General features: G+C 41.6%; 1 protein-coding gene across 6 annotated transcripts in view; it reads left to right on the top strand.

Annotated features, from left to right (window-relative positions):
* The window catches only part of dlec1 (DLEC1 cilia and flagella associated protein), a 36,661-nt gene extending 13,859 nt beyond the window's left edge, over positions 1 to 22,802 (top strand). Inside the window, exons 15-38 of one of the 6 annotated variants that reach the window (XM_018751523.2) lie at positions 892 to 968; positions 2,245 to 2,275; positions 2,911 to 3,004; positions 3,405 to 3,535; positions 3,856 to 4,014; positions 4,157 to 4,287; positions 4,558 to 4,711; positions 6,934 to 7,047; positions 7,472 to 7,590; positions 7,881 to 8,084; positions 13,997 to 14,061; positions 14,176 to 14,327; positions 14,569 to 14,684; positions 14,789 to 14,859; positions 15,318 to 15,535; positions 15,991 to 16,134; positions 17,329 to 17,451; positions 18,149 to 18,243; positions 18,324 to 18,411; positions 18,783 to 18,974; positions 19,093 to 19,254; positions 19,342 to 19,495; positions 20,101 to 20,215; positions 22,001 to 22,802. In XM_018751523.2, the coding sequence (XP_018607039.1) occupies positions 892 to 968; positions 2,245 to 2,275; positions 2,911 to 3,004; positions 3,405 to 3,535; positions 3,856 to 4,014; positions 4,157 to 4,287; positions 4,558 to 4,711; positions 6,934 to 7,047; positions 7,472 to 7,590; positions 7,881 to 8,084; positions 13,997 to 14,061; positions 14,176 to 14,327; positions 14,569 to 14,684; positions 14,789 to 14,859; positions 15,318 to 15,535; positions 15,991 to 16,134; positions 17,329 to 17,451; positions 18,149 to 18,243; positions 18,324 to 18,411; positions 18,783 to 18,974; positions 19,093 to 19,254; positions 19,342 to 19,495; positions 20,101 to 20,215; positions 22,001 to 22,145 (3,054 nt within the window). In that variant the 3' untranslated portion in view covers positions 22,146 to 22,802. Of the gene's footprint in view, positions 1 to 891; positions 969 to 2,244; positions 2,408 to 2,910; positions 3,005 to 3,404; positions 3,536 to 3,855; positions 4,015 to 4,156; positions 4,288 to 4,557; positions 4,712 to 6,933; positions 7,048 to 7,471; positions 7,591 to 7,880; positions 8,085 to 13,996; positions 14,062 to 14,175; positions 14,328 to 14,568; positions 14,685 to 14,788; positions 14,860 to 15,317; positions 15,536 to 15,990; positions 16,135 to 17,328; positions 17,452 to 18,148; positions 18,244 to 18,323; positions 18,412 to 18,782; positions 18,975 to 19,092; positions 19,255 to 19,341; positions 19,496 to 20,100; positions 20,216 to 22,000 lie in introns of those variants that run through there. The other 5 variants (XM_018751522.2, XM_018751520.2, XM_018751524.2 and 2 more) reach the window with 5 other exon arrangements.
* The last annotated feature ends 1,079 nt before the right edge of the window (positions 22,803 to 23,881 follow it).

Genomic DNA, 23,881 nt, shown 5'->3' with positions numbered 1-23,881 from the left:
ATTATAATATAGGTATATCTCCTATAATATCCGGATCAAATTTAAGACCCTGGTTATTGCCTACAAAAGCATCAATAGAACTGCTCCCAGATATTTACAAGACTCAACCAGACCCCTTTGCTCGTCAGCTTCTGCTCACTTGGTGGTCCCACACACGAAAGGTAACACACGTAGGTTCTCAGTTCTGGCTCTGTTGTGGTGGAATGACCTTCCCTTCTTGCTCAGAACTGCTGAAACTCTGTCTACATCCAAGAAGGGTCTGAAAACTCACCTTTTCCAGACTAACTTCGCCCAAGATCTCTCAAGCTCATGTAAGGTGTAAATGTTCATCCACCGTAACTTTATGATCATCCTCAGATAAGCCTTTATACAGCCACTACTCCTGTATTGTACGTAATTGTTTGTGTACCTTTTAAAAAAAAAAAAAAATTGTACAAAGGTTATCAGGATTCATCTATCCTGTGTTTTATGCACCTACTCGAACGATGAACATCAGTGCGTCAAGTGGAAAGAAACTAGGTTTACTTAAGAATCACACATCTGCAACTATGTTTCTCTTTCTCCTAATGTAATGTACAAATTCTACATTCTATGAAGGGAGGGCACGGTGGTGCAGCCAACTTGGGTGCCTTGCAGTGGACTGGTGCCCTGTTCGGGGCACATCCCCCCCCCCACTGCGACCCCACCTGGGGAAAGCAGCCTTAGACTGTGTGTGTATTTTCTGTGAGATGTACATCGCTTTGGAAAAAAGCATCTGATAAATGTATATTAGATTTGAGTGGAACTGCTGACTTTGCTCATTTTAATACTGTATGTTGGGCTATTAATTGCAGGAAAGATTTGGGAGTTGATTCTGTCAGTAAAATTGACATTCTTATACTTTTGTTTTAGCTGAAAGAGTATCACAGTGTATGTCATCTATTATTAAGGGACATCCAAGATTTTCCAGTGGATCCCAACGCCAAAATGTAATGTACAACTTTACACTTATATAACATTTTAAATACATTTACCAATCCTTTCCATAAGTAGCTAAAAAGAAAGGAAAATGACAGTAACAACGAGCACATTGAAGTAACAGAAGAGGACAAACATGTAAGAGATGCATTATCAATTAAGTGCAGGCTGAATTCATGTAGTTGATGAATAGGCCTTTTCAATCCAGGATTGTTCCCTTCCCGTTTCTCAACGAATTTAATGTCTTAATAAAGTAATGAATGAAGCGGAAAGATTTACAGACTTGACTGGGCTACAGTTTCTTCTGTCTTTATTTAGCATTCATGTACAGTAATTGGGGTGGCAAGGCAGTGTAGTGGGTAGTGCTGCTACTTCTCAGCACCTGGGCTGTTTGGCTCTAAGTTTGGATTTGGCTCAGTCTGTGTGCAGTTCATATCTCCTCCCTGCATTTGCATGGGTTTGCTTTGGGTGTTTTTGATTTCCTCCCAGTACAAAGAAATAAATTTTAAGTTGATTGGTGACACTAAATTAACCCCAGAAGGTGAATGTTTGCCTGTGTGACTTCCCTGCGAAGGACTGGTAACCCGTCCAGAGTGTACTTCTCCTATCGTAGCACCCAGTGGTTCTGGGAGAGGCTGTGGACCATTGTGGTCCTGACAATGATAAGCATTCAGTAAAAATTAATAGATGTAAAGTAGTACAGCTGCTATCACAGTGGTTAGAAGTGCTACCTTCGGTGCTGTAGATCACAGGTTCAAATCCCACCTTCATGTGTAATACCCTTAGCAAGATATGTGTGCCTTAAATTGTTCTGGTAAAATTATTCAGATGCATAAAAGTCCATCGTGTATGAGTTGTTATATTTGCATTTGTCCTCCTTTAGAAAAAAGCTTGCTGATGAAAGTGAGTGAGCAAGTAGTTGAAAACTTTCAAGGTTAATCACATCTTGCAATACAGTTGAAGGGCAAATCTGAATGTTCAGTGAAAGGACAGAAAAAACTATAGTTATGTGTAAATCTTTCCATTTTGAACCCTTAACTTTGAATTTTATTTATTCATTATTATAATTGGAACCTTTCTATTACTCATGCAAATTTCTTTTAAAATTACTGTAGCTCTAAGACTTGTTTCACTTAATGGTGCAGTCATTGTAAGAAACACATATGGGACCTGTGTGTTCTTAGAAGAGCCTGTTACGCGCACCTAAAAATGTGAAAGTACAGAAAAGTACCAGTGTTGAAATGGTATGAGATTTTTTGTCTTGTAACTACTAATTTGCCTTCACAGTGCCTCTCAGCATTGCTGGCAGGTGGCCAAAGTGAGTGATGTCGTTGCTATGACAATTGAAGTAAAGGGGTCAACAAAGCCACGCTTGGTGCTTCTAGAACCCTGTGCTGTTTACTTCCCAGGAGAGAACTATATTGGGATGCCTATCAGAGAACGATTTAAGGTGCTTCGAGAATGAAACATTCATCCCCACCACTGGTGAAAAGTGAAAAATTTTGTTTGCACGCTGCTACAGGTGCACCTTGTTATATGCATGGAGTCCAACTAATTAATGATATCATTACATAAAGAGCAATATGTTGCCCTGTCTTTAAAAGGGTTATATATCTTTCGGACTCACTTCTCCCCTCCTCTCTTAAGCACACGATAAACATGTAAATGTTTAATACTTTTTTATAAGAAATTGTTGAATAATAGATCAACCTTTATGTAGCTACTCGTGTAATATATGGTGGCTCCTATGGTGGAATGTGACAAATTGATTGCACCCTAGAATCACGTGTCTGTATCCATGTCTGTCCCTCTGTTGATGATACACACTCATTGTTTTTTTGTCTGAGATGTAACTCACCCTGGAGAAAAGTGTTTCCTAACTGAATAATGTAATATAAAGGAACTATCCAGCTTACTAATTAACAAAACATTTTCTTCTATAAATCTTTAAAGATGTGGAACCTCAGTACAGCAAGCATTAATTTCCAATGGGACAGGATAAGTGACTTTTGTATACTGGAAGTGAAGCCATCTATGGGTGAAATAGGTAAGTGTGTACGAAAAATGGGAGTTCATAAATTCATTAGCAACATTCAACCTGCAAAACAGTTCATTCCCTGGAGCAGGCATGCTATGTCTACAAAAATTTAAAATTATAATTTTAACAATTAAATATCTGTGAGTATTTACTGACTTTCAATTCCAGTTGAATTTGAAACTGAGATATTAAAAGTATTTTCAATATTAAACTGCAAATCTATTTTGAAAAAATCGCCAAAATTATTAATTCCTGAAATAAGTACAGTGTTAAATATTGTGTTATTTGCTGGAATAGTGTAACGATTTCTCCCATTATTTGATTAATCCTTTCCCTTAAAACGAGAACGTGTCAGGCTTGGGGACTGTGCTCAAATTTGGCTGTGACAAGTGTGGACCTCTTGTTTCAGAGACAAATCAGTGCTATGATCTGGAGTTGGTTCTGACAGGAATGAGGGACGGTCCTTTCGAAACCAGCCTGCAGTGTCATATTGAGTATCACCAGCAGCCCATTACACTGAATGTGCAGGCTGTGTTCAAGGTGCGACTGAGTCAAGAAATATGCAGCCCTCTCTAACATTTTTATCTCAACTTTAATTCAGCTGGCATTTGGCGCAGTAAGCTGTTGCACTCACACCACAGAAAGTATTTTAAAAAGTGACCGCAGTAGGGATTTAATATAAAGATGTGGGTCGTCTCTACAGTTACTTGTTTGTTAATGTTAAGCAGCTATATTCATATTTCAGTCCGAGTTTTGCATAATCCAGTTTGTTGCACTACATATTATGAAAACAACAGATTTTCTGGCCTTGGAACTCACTCCCTGCTTCTTACTGACTTCTGTTGCTGTTCCTGATCCAGGGCCCAAAGTTAGCCATCAGTGTACCCAGTTTGGACCTTGGGCTCATTCAGCTGGGAGACCAGGCTCGCGCCACCCTCCACATCACCAATAAGACCCTGCTAGAGGCCTCCTGGACCCTACTGGAGCGCTGTAACAAGCACCAGGCAGACGAAACACAGGTGCCTCTCAGCCCAGTGACACTGAGCCACATTTAATTTACAAATGTTGAAAACATCAAGACCCTAACAAAACAATGTATGAAATAAAGCTCACGCAGTCTACCCGTGTGTATGTGTATGTTTTGTCTGACTGGGCTTGCAGATCACTGTTGAGCCTTGCCACGGAGTCCTTCCCATGTTGTCTTCATGCAGCGTGGATGTTCTTTTCAGCCCTGTAGCATGTCAACACTTTGAGACAGTCCTGGAGCTGGCAGTAGAGAATGGAACTGGATGGTGAGGAAAGTAGATACCCCAGTTATGTTCAGAACTGCCTTGCATTCACAGTTAATACTTTAACCAAAAACCCACAGTAAAGACTTGATATGTGTAGGTACCATATATTGGCTGTTGATATTTGACTTTCCATTTCTGACACCACTCTGAATTATAACCACTATGCTACCTGCTGCCCCTTGTTATCATGAAGCGTAAAGCCCTACCCCTTAACTGTTCCTCTCTCAGACAGTATTAATAAAGAGAGCCATATCGGCTTTCTACCCACAGCCACCTGTCTGTGAAGGCAGATGTGCAGTCCCCACAAGCTTGTCTGCTCAACTGTGAGCTGGTGTTCACCGAGCTTTACGTAGGTGTGCCGACCAGTGGATCAACGACAATTTTCAACCAGACGCTCTTACCAGTGCACTTTTCTTGGGAAGAGGTGAGACACCACGGCATGTTCTATGTTGTTTTTGTGTTATGAGTGATGGGCTTATTTTCAGATATTTACAATTAAGACTGACCTCTAAGTGCACAGGTTGTAAGTGTTACCCAGACAACAAAGCTGGTTGTGACCCCTAAGTGTTGTTTTTCCCTATGTTTAGCTGTTCCTTATATTGACAGCAGACTCTAGCTGGTATGATGTGCTACTAAAATGTTTTTCATCTACTGCAGACATGTCCAAAGTCCGGCCCGCGGGCAAATCACGGCCCGAGGTCAGATTTTATATGGCCCGCGCCTTCTGTCTTAAAATGCATTATTTATGGCCCACCAGCAGAGTCGAACAGAATGAATAAATCATACAAATTCAACATGCAATTCCTCTTTTTACCTTATGGTGGCAGCACCACTCTCTAACTGTCTGGCTGTTTGAAATTTGCTCTGACCCTTCAACTGTCATGGCTACAGCAAGTAAAAAACAGGAAAGTTGATAATGAGGGCTGCTGCTTCCGGGAGAGGTGGAGATTACAATATTTTTTTACCGAAAACCGAAACAACTGTGTCTGCCTAATTTGTCATGAGACTGTTGCCTCGTTTAAGGAATATAATGTAAAGAGACACTACAAGTCAAAACATGCTAATGCATACAACAAGCTATCAGAGAGAGAACGTGCTAGAAAAGTGAAGCAACTCCAATATAACTTGGCCACACAGCAGCGGTCCTTTTCGCTGGCCCATGAGTCAAATGAAAACATCACCAAAGCAGGCTATGAAGTGGCCATGTTAATTGCTAAACATCGCAAACCTTTAACGGAAGGTGAGTTTATCAAAGACTGTGTTATGAAAATAGCGGAAAACATTTGCCCAGAGAAGAAGACAGAGTTTGCTAATGTTTGCCTGGCTCGTAACACTGTGGCACGGAGAATTGAAGAGCTATCATCAGATATTAAGAGACAACTGGGAGACAGGGCAATGAATTTTGATTTTTTTTTGTTAGCTTGCGATGAAAGCACAGACGCATCAGACACTGCCCACTTACTGATTTTTTTGAGAAGCGTTGACGATGACATGAATGTAACAGAAGAGATGCTTGACCTTAAACGCCTTAAAGGCCAAACAAGAGGAACAGATTTATTCCTTACTGTTTGCTCAGCTGTTGATGATATGAAACTACCGTGGAGTAAAGTTAGTGGGATTATTACCGGTGGCGCGCCTGCCATGACTGGTGAACGAAGTGGGTTATCCACACTGATCTGTAACAAAGTCAGCGAAGAAGGAAGCAACGCTATTAAACTTCATTGTGTCATTCATCAGCAGGTTCTCTGCGCTAAACATCTCTGAATTTCTGTTAGAAAGTTTTGATGACTAAGTTCTTTTTCAAATGGGAACACCTGTTACTATTAACACTGAAAAGCCAAAGCCACTGATACATATATATACTTGGACTTATGGCACTTTAAACTTTTGAATAAGATAATGGTTGGAGTTATGTAACTGTAGATATAACACAAAAGATTACTTTCTGAATAATCTTTGATAAAAGACCAGGGCAAGTTTCATGTGTGTTGAACTTAAATGTTAGACAACTTTTCATTACCCTTTCTAAGTCATATTTAAGATTGTCTTGAGGTGAAAATAATTCTTAGTTTCTAGGTAATTAGGTTTTTGATAGCTTGTTCTTTATGTTATCTGACTTTCAAGATGTGAAAAAAAGGCAGAATAGTTGAGATTTGTTCACACCTGAATGCTTACATTTGGTTACATTGCTATCTGCTGTGTCATTGAAAATAAAATTATTAAATAACGGTGTATTTATAGGCAACTTTTATTCTTTAAAAGAATGTCGGCAGGGACTGTTGGCCCTTGGGCATTTTCACATTATCAAATCTGGCCCTCTTTGAAAAAAGTTTGGACACCCCTGATCTACTGTCACTTATGTAGTTCAGAATCAAGTGGCAGTTTCACTAACAAGGGGGGTCAAGAGTCAAGTCAAGTCAAGTCAAGAGAGGCTTTATTGTCATTTCAACCATATACAGCTGGTACACTACAGAGTGAAATGAAACAGCGTTCCTCCAGGACCATGGTGTGTCCCATCCAGTGTTCAAGTACACCTTGTACGTCCCTCCCCAATGTGTATAATTGATCTAAAAAGTGGTGCTGTTTTCTGTCATCTCAAAATCGATGAAACATTGTTATGCCATTGATACGTGCTTTTTTTAACAGCAGCTTTGGGGCAAGCAAAAATCCCTCTGTGCCGTTTCCTTCACGCCTTGTTCTGGCATCCTGAGGCCCAACACTAAACTGGAGATTATGGTGCAGTTTACAGCTCACACTGATGTAAGTTTCTATGCAGCAGACAATAACCCTCATTTCTCTATTAAGTACTGTTTTAAAGATAAGATGTTTATGATGTGGCTTTTATAGGCTGGAGGTGCACATGAGGTGCACATGATTCTGCTTGTATTAACAAAGATGTAAATGCACAAGGGGGGCGCAGTGGCGCAGTGGGTTGGACCGGGTCCTGCTTTCCAGTGGGTCTGGGGTTCGAGTCCCGCTTGGGGTGCCTTGTGACGGGCTGGTGTCACGTCCTGGGTGTGTCCCCTCCCCCTCTGGCCTTACGCTCTGAGTTGCCGAGTTAGGCTCCGGTTCCCTGCGACCCCGTATGGGACAAGCGGTTCAGAAAGTGTGTGTGTGTGTGTGTGTGTGTGTGTAAATGCACATATTATATCTCTGTAGTCTGCTGCTTCTTTTGTCTGTTTAGATGGAACTGACAGAGGTAGCTGCAGTTTGTGTGGTGAAGGGCATGCAGGAGCCTCTCATCCTGGGCTTCTTCTCCAAAGCCAAGAATCTCAATGTGTCCTTCTCACTATTTATGGACTGGTATGCTCTGTTTACTTGAAATCAACTTGGGCCATAAAGTGAAATGCTTAATCTGCCCATTATTAACCATTATTGACCTATGACCTATGGTTGGAATGATTGCCCAATCATGAGATAAGTTTTCAGATCAGTGTATGTTAAAGTGTTGGATTCAGATACACTTCTTTGTATGGATAGTGATTTAAAACAGTTTTCACACAAGTAAAGTTCTTTTTTGCAAAACACTGTTCTGTTGCCTCTGCATATGTGTGGATGTGATGTTTGCTGCCTGAAATGTGTTCCCTTCACAGCCCAGAAGCAGACAATCAGGACCAGTTGCAGCTGGTGCTGGACTTTGGAGATGACGTCCAGCTGGAAAGACCTGTCACTAGACAACTTGCAATAAGAAATCAGACTGCTATTGCTGCTCCTTTCTCTGTGAAGCCAGAGTTCTTTGCTCCACCTTGCATTCCATTCTCACCTTCCACAGGGGATGGAGTTCAACTGCATCAAAGGTATCATCTTCATTCTTCTGGTATTAAATTTAAAGTTCTTCTAAATACACAAGCACCCAATGAACAATGATGGTCAATTTTTATTACTTCTCTACTTTTCTGCATTTATAAAGTGTTTTAAAGGCTGTGATTGCATAACATTCTTCGCAATTGTGCAAAATCTTATTAAAAAACATTCTGTTGCACAAAAACTGAACTGGAAAAAATATGCTGTCAGATTGCCATGCTCAGTCTTCATAGAAATAGTTTCCCTGTACTGTCTGCTACTGCAGCTGGAATGGAAAGATGGACCACCGCAGAAAACACAGCCCTGCCTGAATCCCTCTCTGCCAACTTCTCCTGCTCTCACACCCCTAACTCTTCTGGCAGAGGTAGAGGCAGAGGCTTCCTCATGTCTCCCCAGTGGGAATATTCATCTCTCTCTCTCCACCTTCCTGATCTGTCCTCCTTTGAATGTCATCCTGTCTCTATTACTGCCCAACCACTATCATTCTCTATGCCCTTCTTGGCTGCTTCATGGATGACCTTGATATGTGTTGACCTTGTTGACTTTCCTGCTAGTGGACAATACTTCGCTGATCCTCCTAGACCTCACAGACTTAACAGTTTATAAGGAGCATTTTGTGTCCTTTCACTTTGCTGTTTCCTCAGCAAAAACTACTTTCTTCCAGATTAAAGTACAGTCTGCAGCCAGTCCACCTCACAAACCTTTCACCACTTTCTCTGGTCTCCTCTTTTCCATCTTCTTCTTCCTCCCTCCTCCCTCACTGCTGTTGATTTTTGCCTTTTTATTCAATGTTAAAGTCAGTTCCATCAACAGCAAGTTCTCAGCAGCCACCTACCCCACCCATGTCATTCTCTTTGCAAAGCCTCATATTCAGCATTTCAACCCCTTTCAGAAGTTATAATCTCTGAATTCCTGCTCTCACACGGAGCCACAACCTGTTCTTCCTTGACTCACCTCTCCTAAAGTCCATTTCCCGGCAACGTATTTGTTTTCAGTTCTCCTGTCATTAATTCCTCACTGTCTTCTACCCTTCAGAACTTCCCACATTTTACCACTGTTAAAGAAAGCCTCTGCAGACCCAGACTCAGTCCAGCATTGCAATCTCTATTCCCCGTTTCCTGCAGCATATAACCAGCTGTCTGTTTTCCAGTCTGGATTCAAGTCAGTTGTGCTACCAAAACTGCACTTTTTCCAGTGTCAGGTGCTCTCAAGCATCGGCTAAAGCAGCCTGCTTTTCCTCATTCCTCATTCTCCCTAGCTGTGCTGTAGCTTTTTTGTCAATCAGCAGATTCTGCTTTCCTGTCTTGAGTAGCTTGGAATCAAAAAAACGGCATTGCTGTAGTTTGAGTTCTACCTGTCGGATAGATGTTACCAGGTAGCTACCTATTTTCCTCTCAGCTTCTCTCAACTGATGTTCCCAAGGCTCAGTGGTGGGGCCCCTACTCTTCTCCATCTACACCTCTTCCCTTGGTTCTGTCATCACTTCTCATGGGTTCTGTGACATACCAGCGATATCTAGCTCTTCTCTTTTCCTGCTGCTGCTTCAGATGTATCCTCACACATTGCTGCTTGCCTCTTGGACATTTCTGCTTGGATGACTGAACACCATCTAAAAATCAACCTTTCTAAAACAGAGATCCTTCACTTCCCAGCAGGTCTGTCCACCTGTTGAAAGCTGTTTGTCAAACTGGACAACTTGCTCATTTCTTCTTCTTCATTGGTTAAGAGTCTGGTGATAACAAATGACTCACTTCTATCCTTCTCACAACACATTGATGCCATAACCCAGTCCTGCAGATATAAAAGGGTCTGTTCTTATATCACAACAAACTCTACAAAGCTTCTGGTCTAGGCCATGGCGATATCCCGCCTGGACTATTGCATTTCCCATCCTGTCTGCCCATCCAGCCTGCACCATAAAGCCCCTCCAGCTGATACAGAATGCCCCTGCATAAGTTGTGCTTGACCTCACAAAACATTCCCATGTATCTTCCCTTCTCATCTTTCTCCACTGGCACCATGTAGCTCCCAGTATCAAGTTTGAGACTCAGGTTGCAGCCTGCAATCACTCAACTACATTGCTCCACCTCTGGTTGCATGGTGGTCTCATGTGCAAGAGGTCCAAAATCAAAGCCCAAAGGCTCTTGTTTCCAGCTCCAGTGTGGTGGCATAATCTTTGTCTCTCTCAAAACACATTTCTTTGAGAGACACTTCTTTCCTGATCTCCAGTGTACTCCACCTGCACTACACCTGCAAGTTTATCCTGTCTATATGCATCTGTTTGTGCGATATATGCTGGTTAAATAGTGATATTACAGTATTCAGCTGTACTTTGAGGATTGCATGTCTGCATCTATATCTGTCTGTGTGTTGGTCAAATAACTTTTGCTTTCTCAGAGTTATACGCTACTTTGGAGGAAACGCACGCACGCACGCACGCACGCACGCACGCACTGGCTGAAGCCGCTTGTCCTGAATGGGGTTGCGGTGAACACACACACACCCAGGACGGGATGCCAGTTCATCACAAGGCACCCCAAGCAGGACACGAACCCCAGACCCGTCAGAGAGCAGGACCTGGACTTTGGAGAAAAGTGTCTGCTAAATAAATAAATTGTAAATGACTTTTGTGTTCCATGAATTACATGTTCCTAACATGTATTAATCATCAGCATTTATTCATTAGGGGGGCACGGTGGCGCAGTGGGTTGGACCAGGTCCTGCTCTCCAGTGGGTCTGGGGTTCGAGTCCCGCTTGGGGTGCCTTGTGGCGGACTGGTGTCCCGTCCTGGGTGTGTCCTCTCCCCCTCTGGCCTTACGCCCTGTGTTACCGGGTTAAGCTCCGGCTCCCTGCGACCCTGTATGGGACAAGCGGTTCAGAAAGTGTGTGTGTGTGTGTGTATGTGTATTTATTCATTATATACTCTCAAAAAAATGAAAGGAACACTTTTTAATCAGAGTAGAGCATCAAGTCAATTAAACTCCTGGGATATTGATCTGGTCAGTTAAGTAGCAGAGGGGGTTGTTAATCAGTTTCAGCTGCTTTGGTGTTAATGAAATTAACAACAGGTGCACTAGAGGGGCAACAATGAGATGACCCCCAAAACAGGAATGGTTTTACAGGCGGAGGCCACTGACATTTTTTCCCTCCTTATCTTTTCTGACTGTTTTTCGCTAGTTTTGCATTTGGCTAGGGTCAGTGTCACTAGTGGTAGCATGAGGCGATACCTGGACCCTACAGAGGTTGCACAGGCAGTCCAACTCCTCCAGGATGGCACATCAATACATGCCATTGCCAGAAGGTTTGCTGTGTCTCCCAACACAGTCTCAAGAGCATGGAAGAGATTCCAGGAGACAGGCAGTTAACTCTAGGAGAGCTGGACAGGGCCATAGAAGGTCATTAACCCATCAGCAGGACCGGTATCTGCTCCTTTGTGCAAGGAGGAACAGGATGAGCACTGCCAGAGCCCTACAAAATGACCTCCAGCAGGCCACTGGTGTGAATGTCTCTGATCAAACAATCAGAAACAGGCTTCTTGAGGGTGGCCTGAGGGCCCGACATCCTCTAGTGGGCCCTGTGCTCACTGCCTGGCACCGTGGAGCTTAATTGGCATTTGCCATAGAACACCAGAATTGGCAGGTCCCCCACTGGCGCCCTGTGCTTTTCACAGATGAGAGCAGGTTCACCCTGAGCACATGTGACAGATGTGAAAGGGTCTAGAGAAGCTGTGGAGAACATTATGCAGCCTGTAACATCGTTCAGCATGACCGGTTTGGTGGTGGGTCAGTGATGGTCTGGGGAGGCATATCCATGGAGGGACGCACAGACCTCTACAGCCTAGACAATGGCACCCTGACTGCCATTAGGTATCGGGATGAAATCCTTAGACCCATTGTCAGACCCTACGCTGGTGCAGTGGGTCCTGGGTTCCTCCTGGTGCACGACAATGCCCGGCCTCATGTGGCGAGAGTATGCAGGCAGTTCCTGGAGGATGAAGGAATTGATACCATTGAATGGCCCCCACGCTCGCCTGACCTAAATCCAATAGAACACCTCTGGCACATTATGTTTCGGTCCATCCGACGCCGTCAGGTTGCACCTCAGACTGTCCAGGAGCTCAGTGATGCCCTGGTCCAGATCTGGGAGGGAATACCCCGGGACACCATCCGTCGTCTCATTAGGAGCATGCCCCGACGTTGTCAGGCATGCATACAAGCACGTGGGGGCCATACAAACTACTGAGTACCATTTTGAGTTGCTGCAATGAAATTTCAGCAAAATGGACTAGCCTGCCGCATCATTTTTTCCACTTTGATTTTCGGGGTGTGCTTGAATTCAGCCCTCTGTAGGTTGATAATTTTCATTTCCATAAAATGATGTGGCATCCTTTCGTTCCTAACACATTACCCAGTCCATATGAGTAGAGATATCCAGCATGATTTTTTTCCCCATTGAGATCTGATGTGTTTTCAAAGTGTTCCTTTAATTTTTTTGAGCAGTGTATATTGCTTTTGGGGGTGCAGTGGGTTTGGCCTGTGCCTGCTCTCTGGTGGGTCTGGGGTTCGAGTCCCACTTGGGGTGCCCTGTGATGGACTGGCATCCTATCCTGGGTGTGTCCCCTCCCTCTCCAGCCTTGCACCCTGTCGTGCTGGGTTTGGCTCCGGCTCGCTGCAACCCCACTTGGGACAAGCGGTTTCAGACTATGTGTGTGTATTGCTTTTTTAAATTCAGGATCTTGTTCTTTCTGCACTCGATGATTGTTACTCACTTCTGACACTTTTCTCTGAAGTAACTTACCATGTTAATCTACCTACAGTTATTTACCCATTTATACAGCTGGCTAATTTTTCACTGGAGCAATTTGCTCAAAGGTACTACAGCCAGAGGTGAGAGTTGAACCTGTGGCCTTTAGATCCAAAGGCAGCAGTACTAACCAGCACACTAGTAGCTGTCCCCTGTATTTATCTGAAGTGCTTCCTGACTTGTGTATAATGTTCCTCATTGTACAAAAACCTCTGTTTTCACTATTGTCCTTGGTATGACTTTTTACTCTGCCTTACCCAGCTTCCTTTAGTATCTTCTATATTCATCCACACAGAACCGTGGCTTCTAGCTCTCAAACTGTGGAATAACTTACAATTAACATTAGGTCAATTTTTTGACCCTCTTCTGATTTTTAAAGACTCATTTCTTCTCTCATTCTATTGGAAAAATAGCTTCACTCTCCTTTAATGTCACGCCCTCCGCCTTGACAACAAGCAACACCTGTGGCTGACCGCAGTCTGGGCACATAAAAGGACATCCCGGACTGCAGGAAACTGCAGAACCTTGTTCAGCCTTGTTACTCACTCGCGCTTCTTGTATTAGCTTTCCTGACCTTCCTGATTCCTCGTCCTCATCCTCGCCCTTGTCCTCGTCCTCTCCCTTACCGTCTTCCTTGTTCCCCTGCCCGCTCCTGTTTATCCATGAATTCCTGGTTTACCACGACTTCTCGTCCGTGTTCTGGATGACGACTCTCGGATCCCCCTTCGGATTTTGTTCGCAGATCGATGACCATTTTCCTGTTTTCTTGACATGTCTCTTGGATTACCCTTTGTGAAACCTTCCTGTGCTCCCCACTTGGCTCCGGCGTCTCCGTTCCAGGGGGAAACCATGACATTTAAGCAGTGGTTTTTTTTTTTGTTAAATGATTGTTTAGTACTTGGCTAAGTTGATTTTGCGTTATCTGCAAAATATTGGACTGTCCATACCGAAACATCCTATGAGCACTTTTGCTTTTTGTTTTGTATAAATCCAGCTCTGAAAGTCACATTGGAAAAAGTAAAATGAATTATACATTTATTTTTCATTGTTTAAAATTATTATAAATTTATTAACAATAAAGTGAAAATTTTCTGTGTTTCAGGACTTCATACTTAAAAGAGTTTCAATCAGTTTTTCCCAAGAAAGTGGAACAGAAAGCCATGCAGCGTCAGTGGATTTCCAAACAATCATCCCTATCAATTAAATACATCTTATTCACTTAATGCTTAAGTCTGCTGTGGCAGTTGGAGTATTTTGTGATCTCCAGTTTCTTACTTCCAGAGTTTGTGAATAGCCTGCTAGCTCATGGAAAAGGTGCAACATTCTATGTTGAGCCAGCTTGTGGGATACTGGGACCCTTTGAAACCCAGACCATGGACATCACTGCATTCACTAACATGTGGGGAAAATACAGAGATCGTCTCATTTGTAAGGTAGGATTTGTTTCAGTACAGACAATGTTAATTGTGCTCTAAGAATGACTTGTTGTGCTCATGCAGCAAGATAAAGTGATTAGTTTTAGTGATTTAAAACCAACCCGTTCGTTCAGTCAGGAACTGCATATCTTGCGTATCTGAATGGTGCTAAAAAAATGATCAAGGCCAAGCTGTGAATGTTCTGTTTGTACCTGAAGAGTGTTTTTCTTAATTTTTATGGCTAATTCTCTTGTTTTAGATAGGGGGTCTGAAGACAGTGTTCATCCCTGTGAAAATGAACGTGAGGGGTTGTCCCCTGTATTTCCAAATAACAGGTCCACAGGTTGAGAATGAGGCACAGAGTCCAGTCATACGGTATGGTGCAGTTTTATACAATAAAACTAGTATATAGCAATAATGAACAGTCAGTCACAGAAAATCAATAATAAATAATTTTCATGATGGTCGTGGTTTGTCAGGTTTGGTACACATGTCTCTGGAGGACATAAAGTCATACGGTCACTTCGCCTAAACAACCCGAGTCCATGCAGTAAGTTTTTCATCCTTTGCTGAAATCAGTTGTTTAGCTCACTTTATACATAGTACCCTGAACAATATTTGGACCGTTAAAATTCACATGGTATCTAGAGTTATAAGAAATTTGTTCTTATTCTTGTATTAAGGAGATACTAGTTCTACTGATGTGTTGCAAAGTGACTGTGTTAGGTTTACATTACATTACATTACAGTACATTACATTACATTTATTTATTTATTTATTTATTTATCAGAATCTTTTCTTCAAAGCGACTTACAATGGATGCTATGTAGTGTTATCAGCCCACACACCTTATTCACCGCGGTGACTTACACTGCTAGATACACTACTTACAGTGGGTCACTCATGCACACATCGATTAAACATAAAATGTTTAGTCCTAATGTACGCTGGTGTATGTGTGTTGTCCCCAGTATGGAACAAAGCTCTGAGCGTTCTTTTTCTGGCAGATATTTACTTGGACTGGGAGACCTTCAACCAGGTTAAGGGAGACAAGAAGTTACTGGACCTGATAGTGACATTCAAGGAGGCCTTCCGTCTGAAGGATGCTGATGGGAATGAGATCTCTGATGGCCAGCTTGGTCCCAGTCACAGGGCCTCTCCCAGCTCAATTCCTAGAGACACCCCTAGCTCAGGAGGAAAAAGTTCCTGGCTCAGGAGTGAAGTTGTAAGCTCTTTTTAGCTGTAGCTTGTAACCTTGCAAAGTTGAAGAAAAAATATGAATTTTAGAAGGATGTCACAGAAGGACAGTGAGATATAGTTATCCTCAGATTGTTTTGAATATAGACATCTGAAGGCATCACAGCTCTCTAACTTGTCACAAGAAAATTTCAAGTCTAAATCCCATTTTAGGAGGGGGGATTGCTGTTGAAGGTGGTAGTACAGTATAACCCATCATTTTAAGTTGTGCAATATTATGTATGCAAAGCAATTGGTTCGTTTGGTAAATTTTCGATTTCTAAAGGGAGAATTTAAAAATATCATTCAGTTCAGCAGATACAGTTTGCATGAGCTAAAGAGAATAACTGTACCACCAAACTAGGTATTACCAGGTAGCTATCAATTTTGACTTTTGCTTAATATGATCATGTAAATATGAGAAGTTTTGTATACATTTTATAGGCTTCAGGGGATCACAAGGGGAAAAATGATGATTCAGGAGCGAATTGTCATCATGCTTCCGTAAGGAAGCTAATTTCTCTCCACATCAGGTCTCATGAAGGCATCGCTTCAGATTTTCCCTACAGCATTACCCCACAAAAGATGGTACGTGTCCATTGTGTGAGCAGAAGGTGCTGCAGTGATTTAAAAATTTCTTGAATTTAGAAAAAAAAGGTTCCTGGTTCATGCTCCAAAATGGACCTTATGGCACATAATTATCTAGTTACAGGTGGTCCCTGATTTACGATGGTTCAACTTACGATTTTTATGACTTTACGATGGTGAGCTGCTGATAGACATTCATTAGAAACTGTACTTTGAATTTAGAATCTTTTTTTTTGGCCCTGGCAAGCAATATGTGGTGTGATGCTCTCTCGTGATGCTGGGTAGCGACAGCAATCCGCATCTCCCAGTCTGCCACATACCCCCGTATCTACGTTGTGTTTTGTGTATCCATAATGTCACAGAAATGCCCATCTGTGTCTCCTGCTACCGGTTGGAAGAAGAAGAGGAGGAATTACTGTTGAGGAGAAACTTAAGATAATTGCCCAACATAAAGACGACAAGTCCTTAATGGCCATCGCACGTATGCTAGGCAATGATGTTCACTAGGTTAGGTGTATTAAATGCATTTTTGACTTACGATATTTTTGACTTATGATGGGTTTTGTGGAATGTAACTTTATCGTAAATCGGGTGCCACCTCTATATCGTATATATAAATTATGAGATGTGAATAAGAAAAAACATAGTAAAGCGACTGCTTTCCACCGTAGCTGTTTTCATGGAATGAAATTACACTTTTCAACTGAACAAGCTATATTTGCAACTATTGCAAAACTAATCCATAGAAGGTCTTGTTTTGATAAGATTTATTTATTTTTATTTATTTTATTTACACTTTAAAATACTCTCTAAATATATGTAGCTTTTTTTTCCTTCAGTAATATAATGAGCAAAAGAAAGTCTGCCAGTTTGTCATCATAGCCATAAAAGGTTGCGCAGCTCTTATTTCTGGGGCATGAGTACATTTTATTAGTATATTATGTAATAAAACAAGCAATTATTTGTGCAAAATGTCTTTGCCCTTTACATTTTTTGCATTCAATATCTGGTGATTTGACATTCCTGTTTCTAGAATAAAATTAAATTGAGAAAGTGCTGTATACACTCATATGTTCACTGTGCTCTTACGTCAGAAAATATTATTAACTGCTGAAAAAAAATGGTAAAACTATAACAAATTGCCATGGTACAGGAAACTCAACCTGAATTTGAGCATTTTCATTGTCATTACAGGTAGTTGCAGCTGGGGGTAGCAGTACTGTCAATGTGTCCTTCACACCCAAGAAACTCTCAGGGTCAACCAGTAGCATTGCATGTCTGGGCTTTGCCTTGGGTTTTATGAGCCTGGACTCCAAAGTGAGAAGCACACTCAATCAGTTAGCATGCCTGAAAAACCTATTTCTTCTTGAGACTCAGTTATTTTTTTTCCCCCTTTTTTCAGTCAAAGTGTAATAAGTTATTTTTAAATCAGTTCTTGAATTATGAAATTAATTCTTTTTAGTCTTGAATAAGAACCCATGTAAACTATAAACCTTTTAACCAAGAAAATGTTTTAACCAGTAAATTGCTTTATTGCGATACAGTTCATGCAACGTGAGGGAAACTTTTCCAAAATAAGTTAATATACAATGATGTGAAAAAGTAAGTACAAAAGTTTTGTATGTTTTTTTTTTTTTAAATTTGTGCAAACCTGGGCTACTCTCTATAAACTAGCAAATCATTTGCACGCTGAGGTATGCCAGGGGCAGCTTAAATTTCAGGTAATGAAATGATGAATCTGGATGTGTATTTGCTTTCTCCATCCTAGAAAATTCCAGTCCTGTTTAAATTTTGTTGCATTTCCAGGGTTATTTGTTATTAAATGTCACCTGGACCCACTCATTGTATCTGAGTAGGATCAGATACTCAAATGTATTAATATATTTGAAATGACAGAACATTTCAGAAGATGTACTTACTTTTTCACGTAGTACATTAACAAAAAATACAGAGCTGCACAATATATTGCACAAATTGTTTGAACAGAATTAATTGGATTGTATTGTCCTCCCAGGGGGCCTCTTGTCATTTAGGGAACGTTGAGCGGGCCCAGAGTTATGACTTAGAGCCTCTGAAACTGGGCCTGGAGGCCTGCGTAAAGACTCCCTTGTGAGTGATCTTTGTCAAGCAACCTTTTCTCTCAATTACTCACTTGTCTCAATCTCAGTTGCTTCACTTCTACTTTGTAGTTTGTCTGTAGAAATGGATGAGGAGGAAGAAGCACTTGAGTTCTTTGCTGTTGCCAGCGATTTATTACCAAGGGATTCACTAACAGAAGTAGGTAATCCAAATATTTCTGTGAGCCACCTATATGGGAGCAAAAAATTACTTAATTGAAATAGTGTGTATTTTGTTTGAATGATGTTGTTATATGGATTCAATTCACTTTATTTTTATAGAGTGCTGAAACAAAGGTGCAAGACAAAGAAACAAACGAGACAGTTGACTATAGTATACTACAGTAATACATTATCCATGCAGTTATTAAAACTATAAGTATGTCTACTGGCCATGGAGGAAAGGAACAAAAAACTTCCAACTGAAAGTCAAGGGAAGACAAAAAAAACCTCTGGGGGTTCAAGTGGGTGAATATGATTTAAAGTAACCTTGTACGTTTTGCATCAGAAGCTGAGTGATTGCATTTGCAGGTGGTGAAACAATTGGCAGTGACCCGGACCATCCGCTTAAGGAACAAACTGGAGATGCCCCTGTCTTGCAGGCTCAGTACTCAGTCTCCCTTCTCAGTGCTTGAGGCCCAGCCCAGGAACCATGCAAAAAGCCCCCGCAGCAACATACAAGACCCTGCGTTTCTAGTCCTCCAGCCCCAGCACAGCATAAAGGCCAGCACTTGCTACTTTGTTCATTTTCCAATCTAAACTTCTTAATCCACTGTTGTTTTTGCTGTTGTTTAGAGACTATCAATGGACACTCAGAGCTATTTTCTCATTTTACTGATAGGTCCAAATGGCCTTTCACAACTCATTGTCTTTGCTGACCTACCTGAGCCTACCGGCAGAACAAGTACCACCAACTGTGCAACTGATGTACAGTGGTAATGGAGAGCGCAGGCTCCAGTTCAGGCACAACCTATTTATTGAGTACAGTAACAGCAGCGTGCAGGTAGGAAAAAGTTCCCTGTGCTTATTGATTTACCTCCAGATAATTACGTAAGTGACACGTGTTTTTGGTTGTTGGTATCTACCCTAGGCCATGCCCCTTTGCGCTTACCTTCTGTTGCCCACCCTGCACCTCTCAGCTGACAACCTGGACTTTGGCATCTGTTATGTGGGCCAGAAGTACACCAAAGAAGTGTTCCTGTACAACAGGGGTGGATCTGGCAGCTATTGGACAGCCACCATAGGTAATACCATTTCTCATAAATATATACTACAGTGAAATTTGTAACTCTCTCTATCCACAACACCTCCAAAATATAGTAATCAGTATGGTGAAAAGGGGAGGTGCTCATACCCTCCCAAGGTAACCACCAGACAGCCTTTTTTCTATGAGATTGTTCTTCATCAGGGGCTTGCCAAAAAAACATTTAGGACTGAAAAAAGGGAGCCAAGAGGAGGGAGTATTAATTATATTTTGAGTAAAAAAAGTAACATCATCATAAACACACTGAAATCATATACATTGTACATACATTCATGTGCAAAATATGAAACTAACATTTGAGTGAATGATCATTAGCAGACTGGAGGGCTGCAGTTGCTTGATTGCCTTTACATTGTACAGTAATTATGGTATTGGATACATTTTAGTAGCTGTGTAAACTGCAATACATTCCCTTTAATCGGGTGGCACATTCTACTAAATACCATTTTACTGCTTTTAACAAAATGAACATTCAGTGACTTGTCACTGAAATACTTACTCATTAAAATGCCAGTGCAAGCAGTATTTCGAAAAGAGTTTGACAATGAAATGGTGAATGAAGCTGTCTTCTCTTTATGGTCACAGAAACAGATGAGGGGTCTGCTTCCTTCACAGTGGCTCCTAAACATGGTTTTCTGAATCCACTCGAATTCCCAACATCATCCTGCAGAAATTCTTTGCAAATTAGCTTCATAGCCAGGTATGGAAAAGACCATATTTACCTGTCAATACATTGAAACTATAGTGATGTAAAGAAACACATTATTTGTTCCTTATATTCTTGTGCAGGTGCTCTAGACTTACGATGACCTCGTTGTAAGTTGTGTTGACTTTTTTGTAAGTCACAAAAGCTGACTCAGTAAGGAATATAGGTGCCTTACGGTAGCACAGCCAGAAGATGTTATCTTACAGCAGATGGAGTGCTCTGTGTTAGACATTATTTTCAAGTGCCAAACCCCCGACACTTGAAAATAATTGTAAGGTTAATTGGACAGCCGTTGTAATTACAGGTTATCGTCAGTCGCTTATGCTGTAAGTCAAGGAATACCTGTTGTACAGCGATACCCCCTTTTACTGCCCGCATGCTCAGTAATTCCCGAGAACAGCCGGTACAGCATCATTGCTACCATGCATTTAGTCTGTAAGGTGTTCTCTGTGCAGGATAAATAATTATGCAGTCAACTGCTGTGTACACTGGCAAATTTTTCACTGAAAAAAGGGAAAACACCAGTGAGAGAATGTGTTACAGAATTCCTCAGCAAGAGCAGCACTGCCGAGCTCTTAGGCAAAACCAGGTGTTCCTGAAATGATATTCTGCTGTCAAGTACTGCTTTGTGAGAGAAAACTCAGTGAAAGATGAGCTCTTAATGCCTACATCATCACAAAGCCAAGGACTGCTGTAGACCCACAGTCGATTCCAGTCCTTTATCTAAAATATAGAACTTTTATAACAACCATGCTCAGTAAAAGTTCTCTCTCACTCACTCACTCACTCACACACACTTTCAGAACCGCTTGTCCCATACGGAGTCGCGGGGAACCGGAGCCCACCCAGTAACACAGGGCGTAAGGCCGGAGGGGGAAGGGGACACACCCAGGACGGGACGCCAGTCCGCCGCAAGCGGGACTCAAACCCCAGACCCACCGGAGAGCAGGACTGTGGTCCAACCCACTGCGCCACCGCACCCCCTCAGTAAAAGTTCATTATTGTTCTATTCTTTTCGTATTTGTATTTTTACTTATCTAGTAAAATATGTTATAATAACCTCATGAAGCACAGTTTCGATTAGTACTCCACATTTTTGGAACGTATCCTGAACACTTACAGCGGTATTATTGTACTTTAGTCATGGGTTCTCTCTTTCCTGAGATTGATTTAAATGTATATGGAAAAGGGAAAATTGTATTCTATAAACATTTCCAGGGGGTGTGGTGGTGCAGTGGGATGGACCTCAGTCCTGCTCTCTGGTGGGTCTGGGGTTCGAGTCCCGCTTGGGGTGCCTTGTGACGGACTGGCGTCCCGTCCTGGGTGTATCCCCTTCCCCTCCGGCCTTATGCCCTTTGTTCCCGGGTGGGCTCCGCGACCCTGTATGGGACAAGTGGTTCTGAAAATGTGTGTGTGTGTGTGTGAACATTTCCATTTTTCTGTAAATTGTGAATTGAAAATTCCATTGTGACTGCACTTGTGAAGTTTGCCATAAATTATTTGGCGATTAAAGTGAAGCATTCTTGAACTGACTATACTGCTGACCAATCCATTATATTTGTTCTGCCTATGTTATTTACACACATCTGAGTGTGATCAGCATTTTTGTCATTGACCTCAAATGTTCACTCTATTTTTGTATGGTACTCTTCTCAGCAAGTGTACATAATGTATGGAACATGATAACATGTGCAGTAGGTTATGATAACATGTGCAAAAGTTATGAATGCTGTCAGTCTTCCTTACATATTGTCTTGACTGGAATGGGTTTCCTCACAGTGACACATGTCAGATCAGTGCTACCATCACAGTGAAAGGGATTCTAGGAGAAGAGCCCCTTTCCCTTTGTGTCCAAGGCAGAGGCTCCTTCGATGAGAAGTTTGCATCCCTGGAAATAGAAGCCAACATGAAGACAGAGGAATGAACAAAAAGGACAATAAGTAACCCAGTGTTTCAGTATATACTTAGTTTCTAAATCAGTACTGTGAGAAGAACTGAATTGTTACTGTGTGGAAGATGTGAAATTTCTTTGTTTTTCCATTACATCATTGACACGTGACCAGAACTCCACTAACTGCATGTTGGAATGAATGGACAGTCCAGTGAAAAATAGTATTTCTAAAATACATTTTACAGAATTTAAAAAAATATACAAAGGTCAGTAAAGTAGAATAACAGATTGTTTTAAAAATCTGCTTCTGAATTGATTTAGTTGCATAAAACTTTTAATGACAGAAAAATATTTTACCATAAAGGCAGATTTGATGAAGTATTATGAATTCTGCACCATCTTCCAGCATGACATTTTTTCTATTGAGCGGTTAGTTAGGGGTTAATGATTTCTGAGTATTCCACTCCTAACCCAATAAACCGTTTTGTTTACATAAAACAAAATAATTTATGATCTCAAAGTGATTGCATATACAATACTTATGTTTAAATTGCTCATAAAATACAATATTTTACTGTGTTGGAGTGTGCTAACTTTATTATTTTACTTTAATACTAGTATTTTCCTATTTACTAGTCTGTTGAATTCATTATATCCTTTTAATTCTTGTAAAGGGAGGTGCACTGGTGCAGTGGGTTTGAGCGGGTCCTGCTCTCCAGTGGGTCTAGGGTTCGAGTCCTGCTTTGGGTGCCTCGCGATGGACTGACGTCCCATCCTGGGAGTGTCCTCTCCCCCTCCAGCCTTACGCCCCGTGTTGCCGGGTTAGGCTCCAGCTTGCCGTGACCCTGCTTGGGACAAGCGGTTTCAGAAAATGTGTGTGTATTCTTGTAAACTGCATGCTACAGAGAGTTCTGTAATACAAGGGATGTCTAATTTTCCACACTGGTAGGATAGTCTTGACTAGCCTTTGTTTGGAGAAGATACTGATAAGTAAGCAAGCTTCAGGCTGTATTACAGATGTCAATAAGACATGCTGGTGGGAAAGCTGCAACAACAAATGTGGCACAGGAGACACGTGTGCATTAACATCAGACCAGCTGTACATCCTTTGCATATATGTGCATACATCTGCACAACACCTGCAGAACAGGAATAAAACCTTAATTTTGAGACAGTAAAGAACCTCAGATTGTCTGAGAAAAATATGAGCAACAAGTGGTAGGGTGTATATCAGAACTTCTCTCCACAAATATGCAGTTGATCTGTCTCTTTAACTCTCTAGCTTTCTTCCTCGAGATACAATCATACCCCAAGATATTGTTGCATGCATAATTTTAAGTGCCGATGGTTCAAAGGAGGATGCATGGACACCATGTATGAAGAATGTTTATTGGAACACAGGCACGCAGCAAGAGGTATCAGCAAGTACCAAAAGAAATTATGCTCTTGGTCTGAGGGCACCTTCTCCCTCAAGGACCTGCCCTTCAAGTCAGTCTAACATACTCTCCCACAAGCACTGACCCACATATAATCCTTGACAGCTCCCACTGCAGTTGCACAACCGTTGTACATTTCCTATTATTCACCTCTCTGTACAATAAACAATTTTCTGTGAGATGTACATCATTTTGGAAAACATCTGCTAAATAAATAAATGTAAATGTAAATAAACATCTGGGGACACTGTTCAGTAACACAGGTTGTTACAAAATGTTCATTCTTGTTAGAAGAATTCCACTTTACACCAATTTCATTTAGTTTAGATGATA

This window comes from Scleropages formosus, chromosome 7 (genome assembly GCF_900964775.1).
Source record: "Scleropages formosus chromosome 7, fSclFor1.1, whole genome shotgun sequence".
NCBI lineage: Eukaryota > Metazoa > Chordata > Actinopteri > Osteoglossiformes > Osteoglossidae > Scleropages > Scleropages formosus.
Note: the sequence above shows the minus strand (reverse complement) of the source record. Positions and strands in the feature narration are given on the sequence as shown.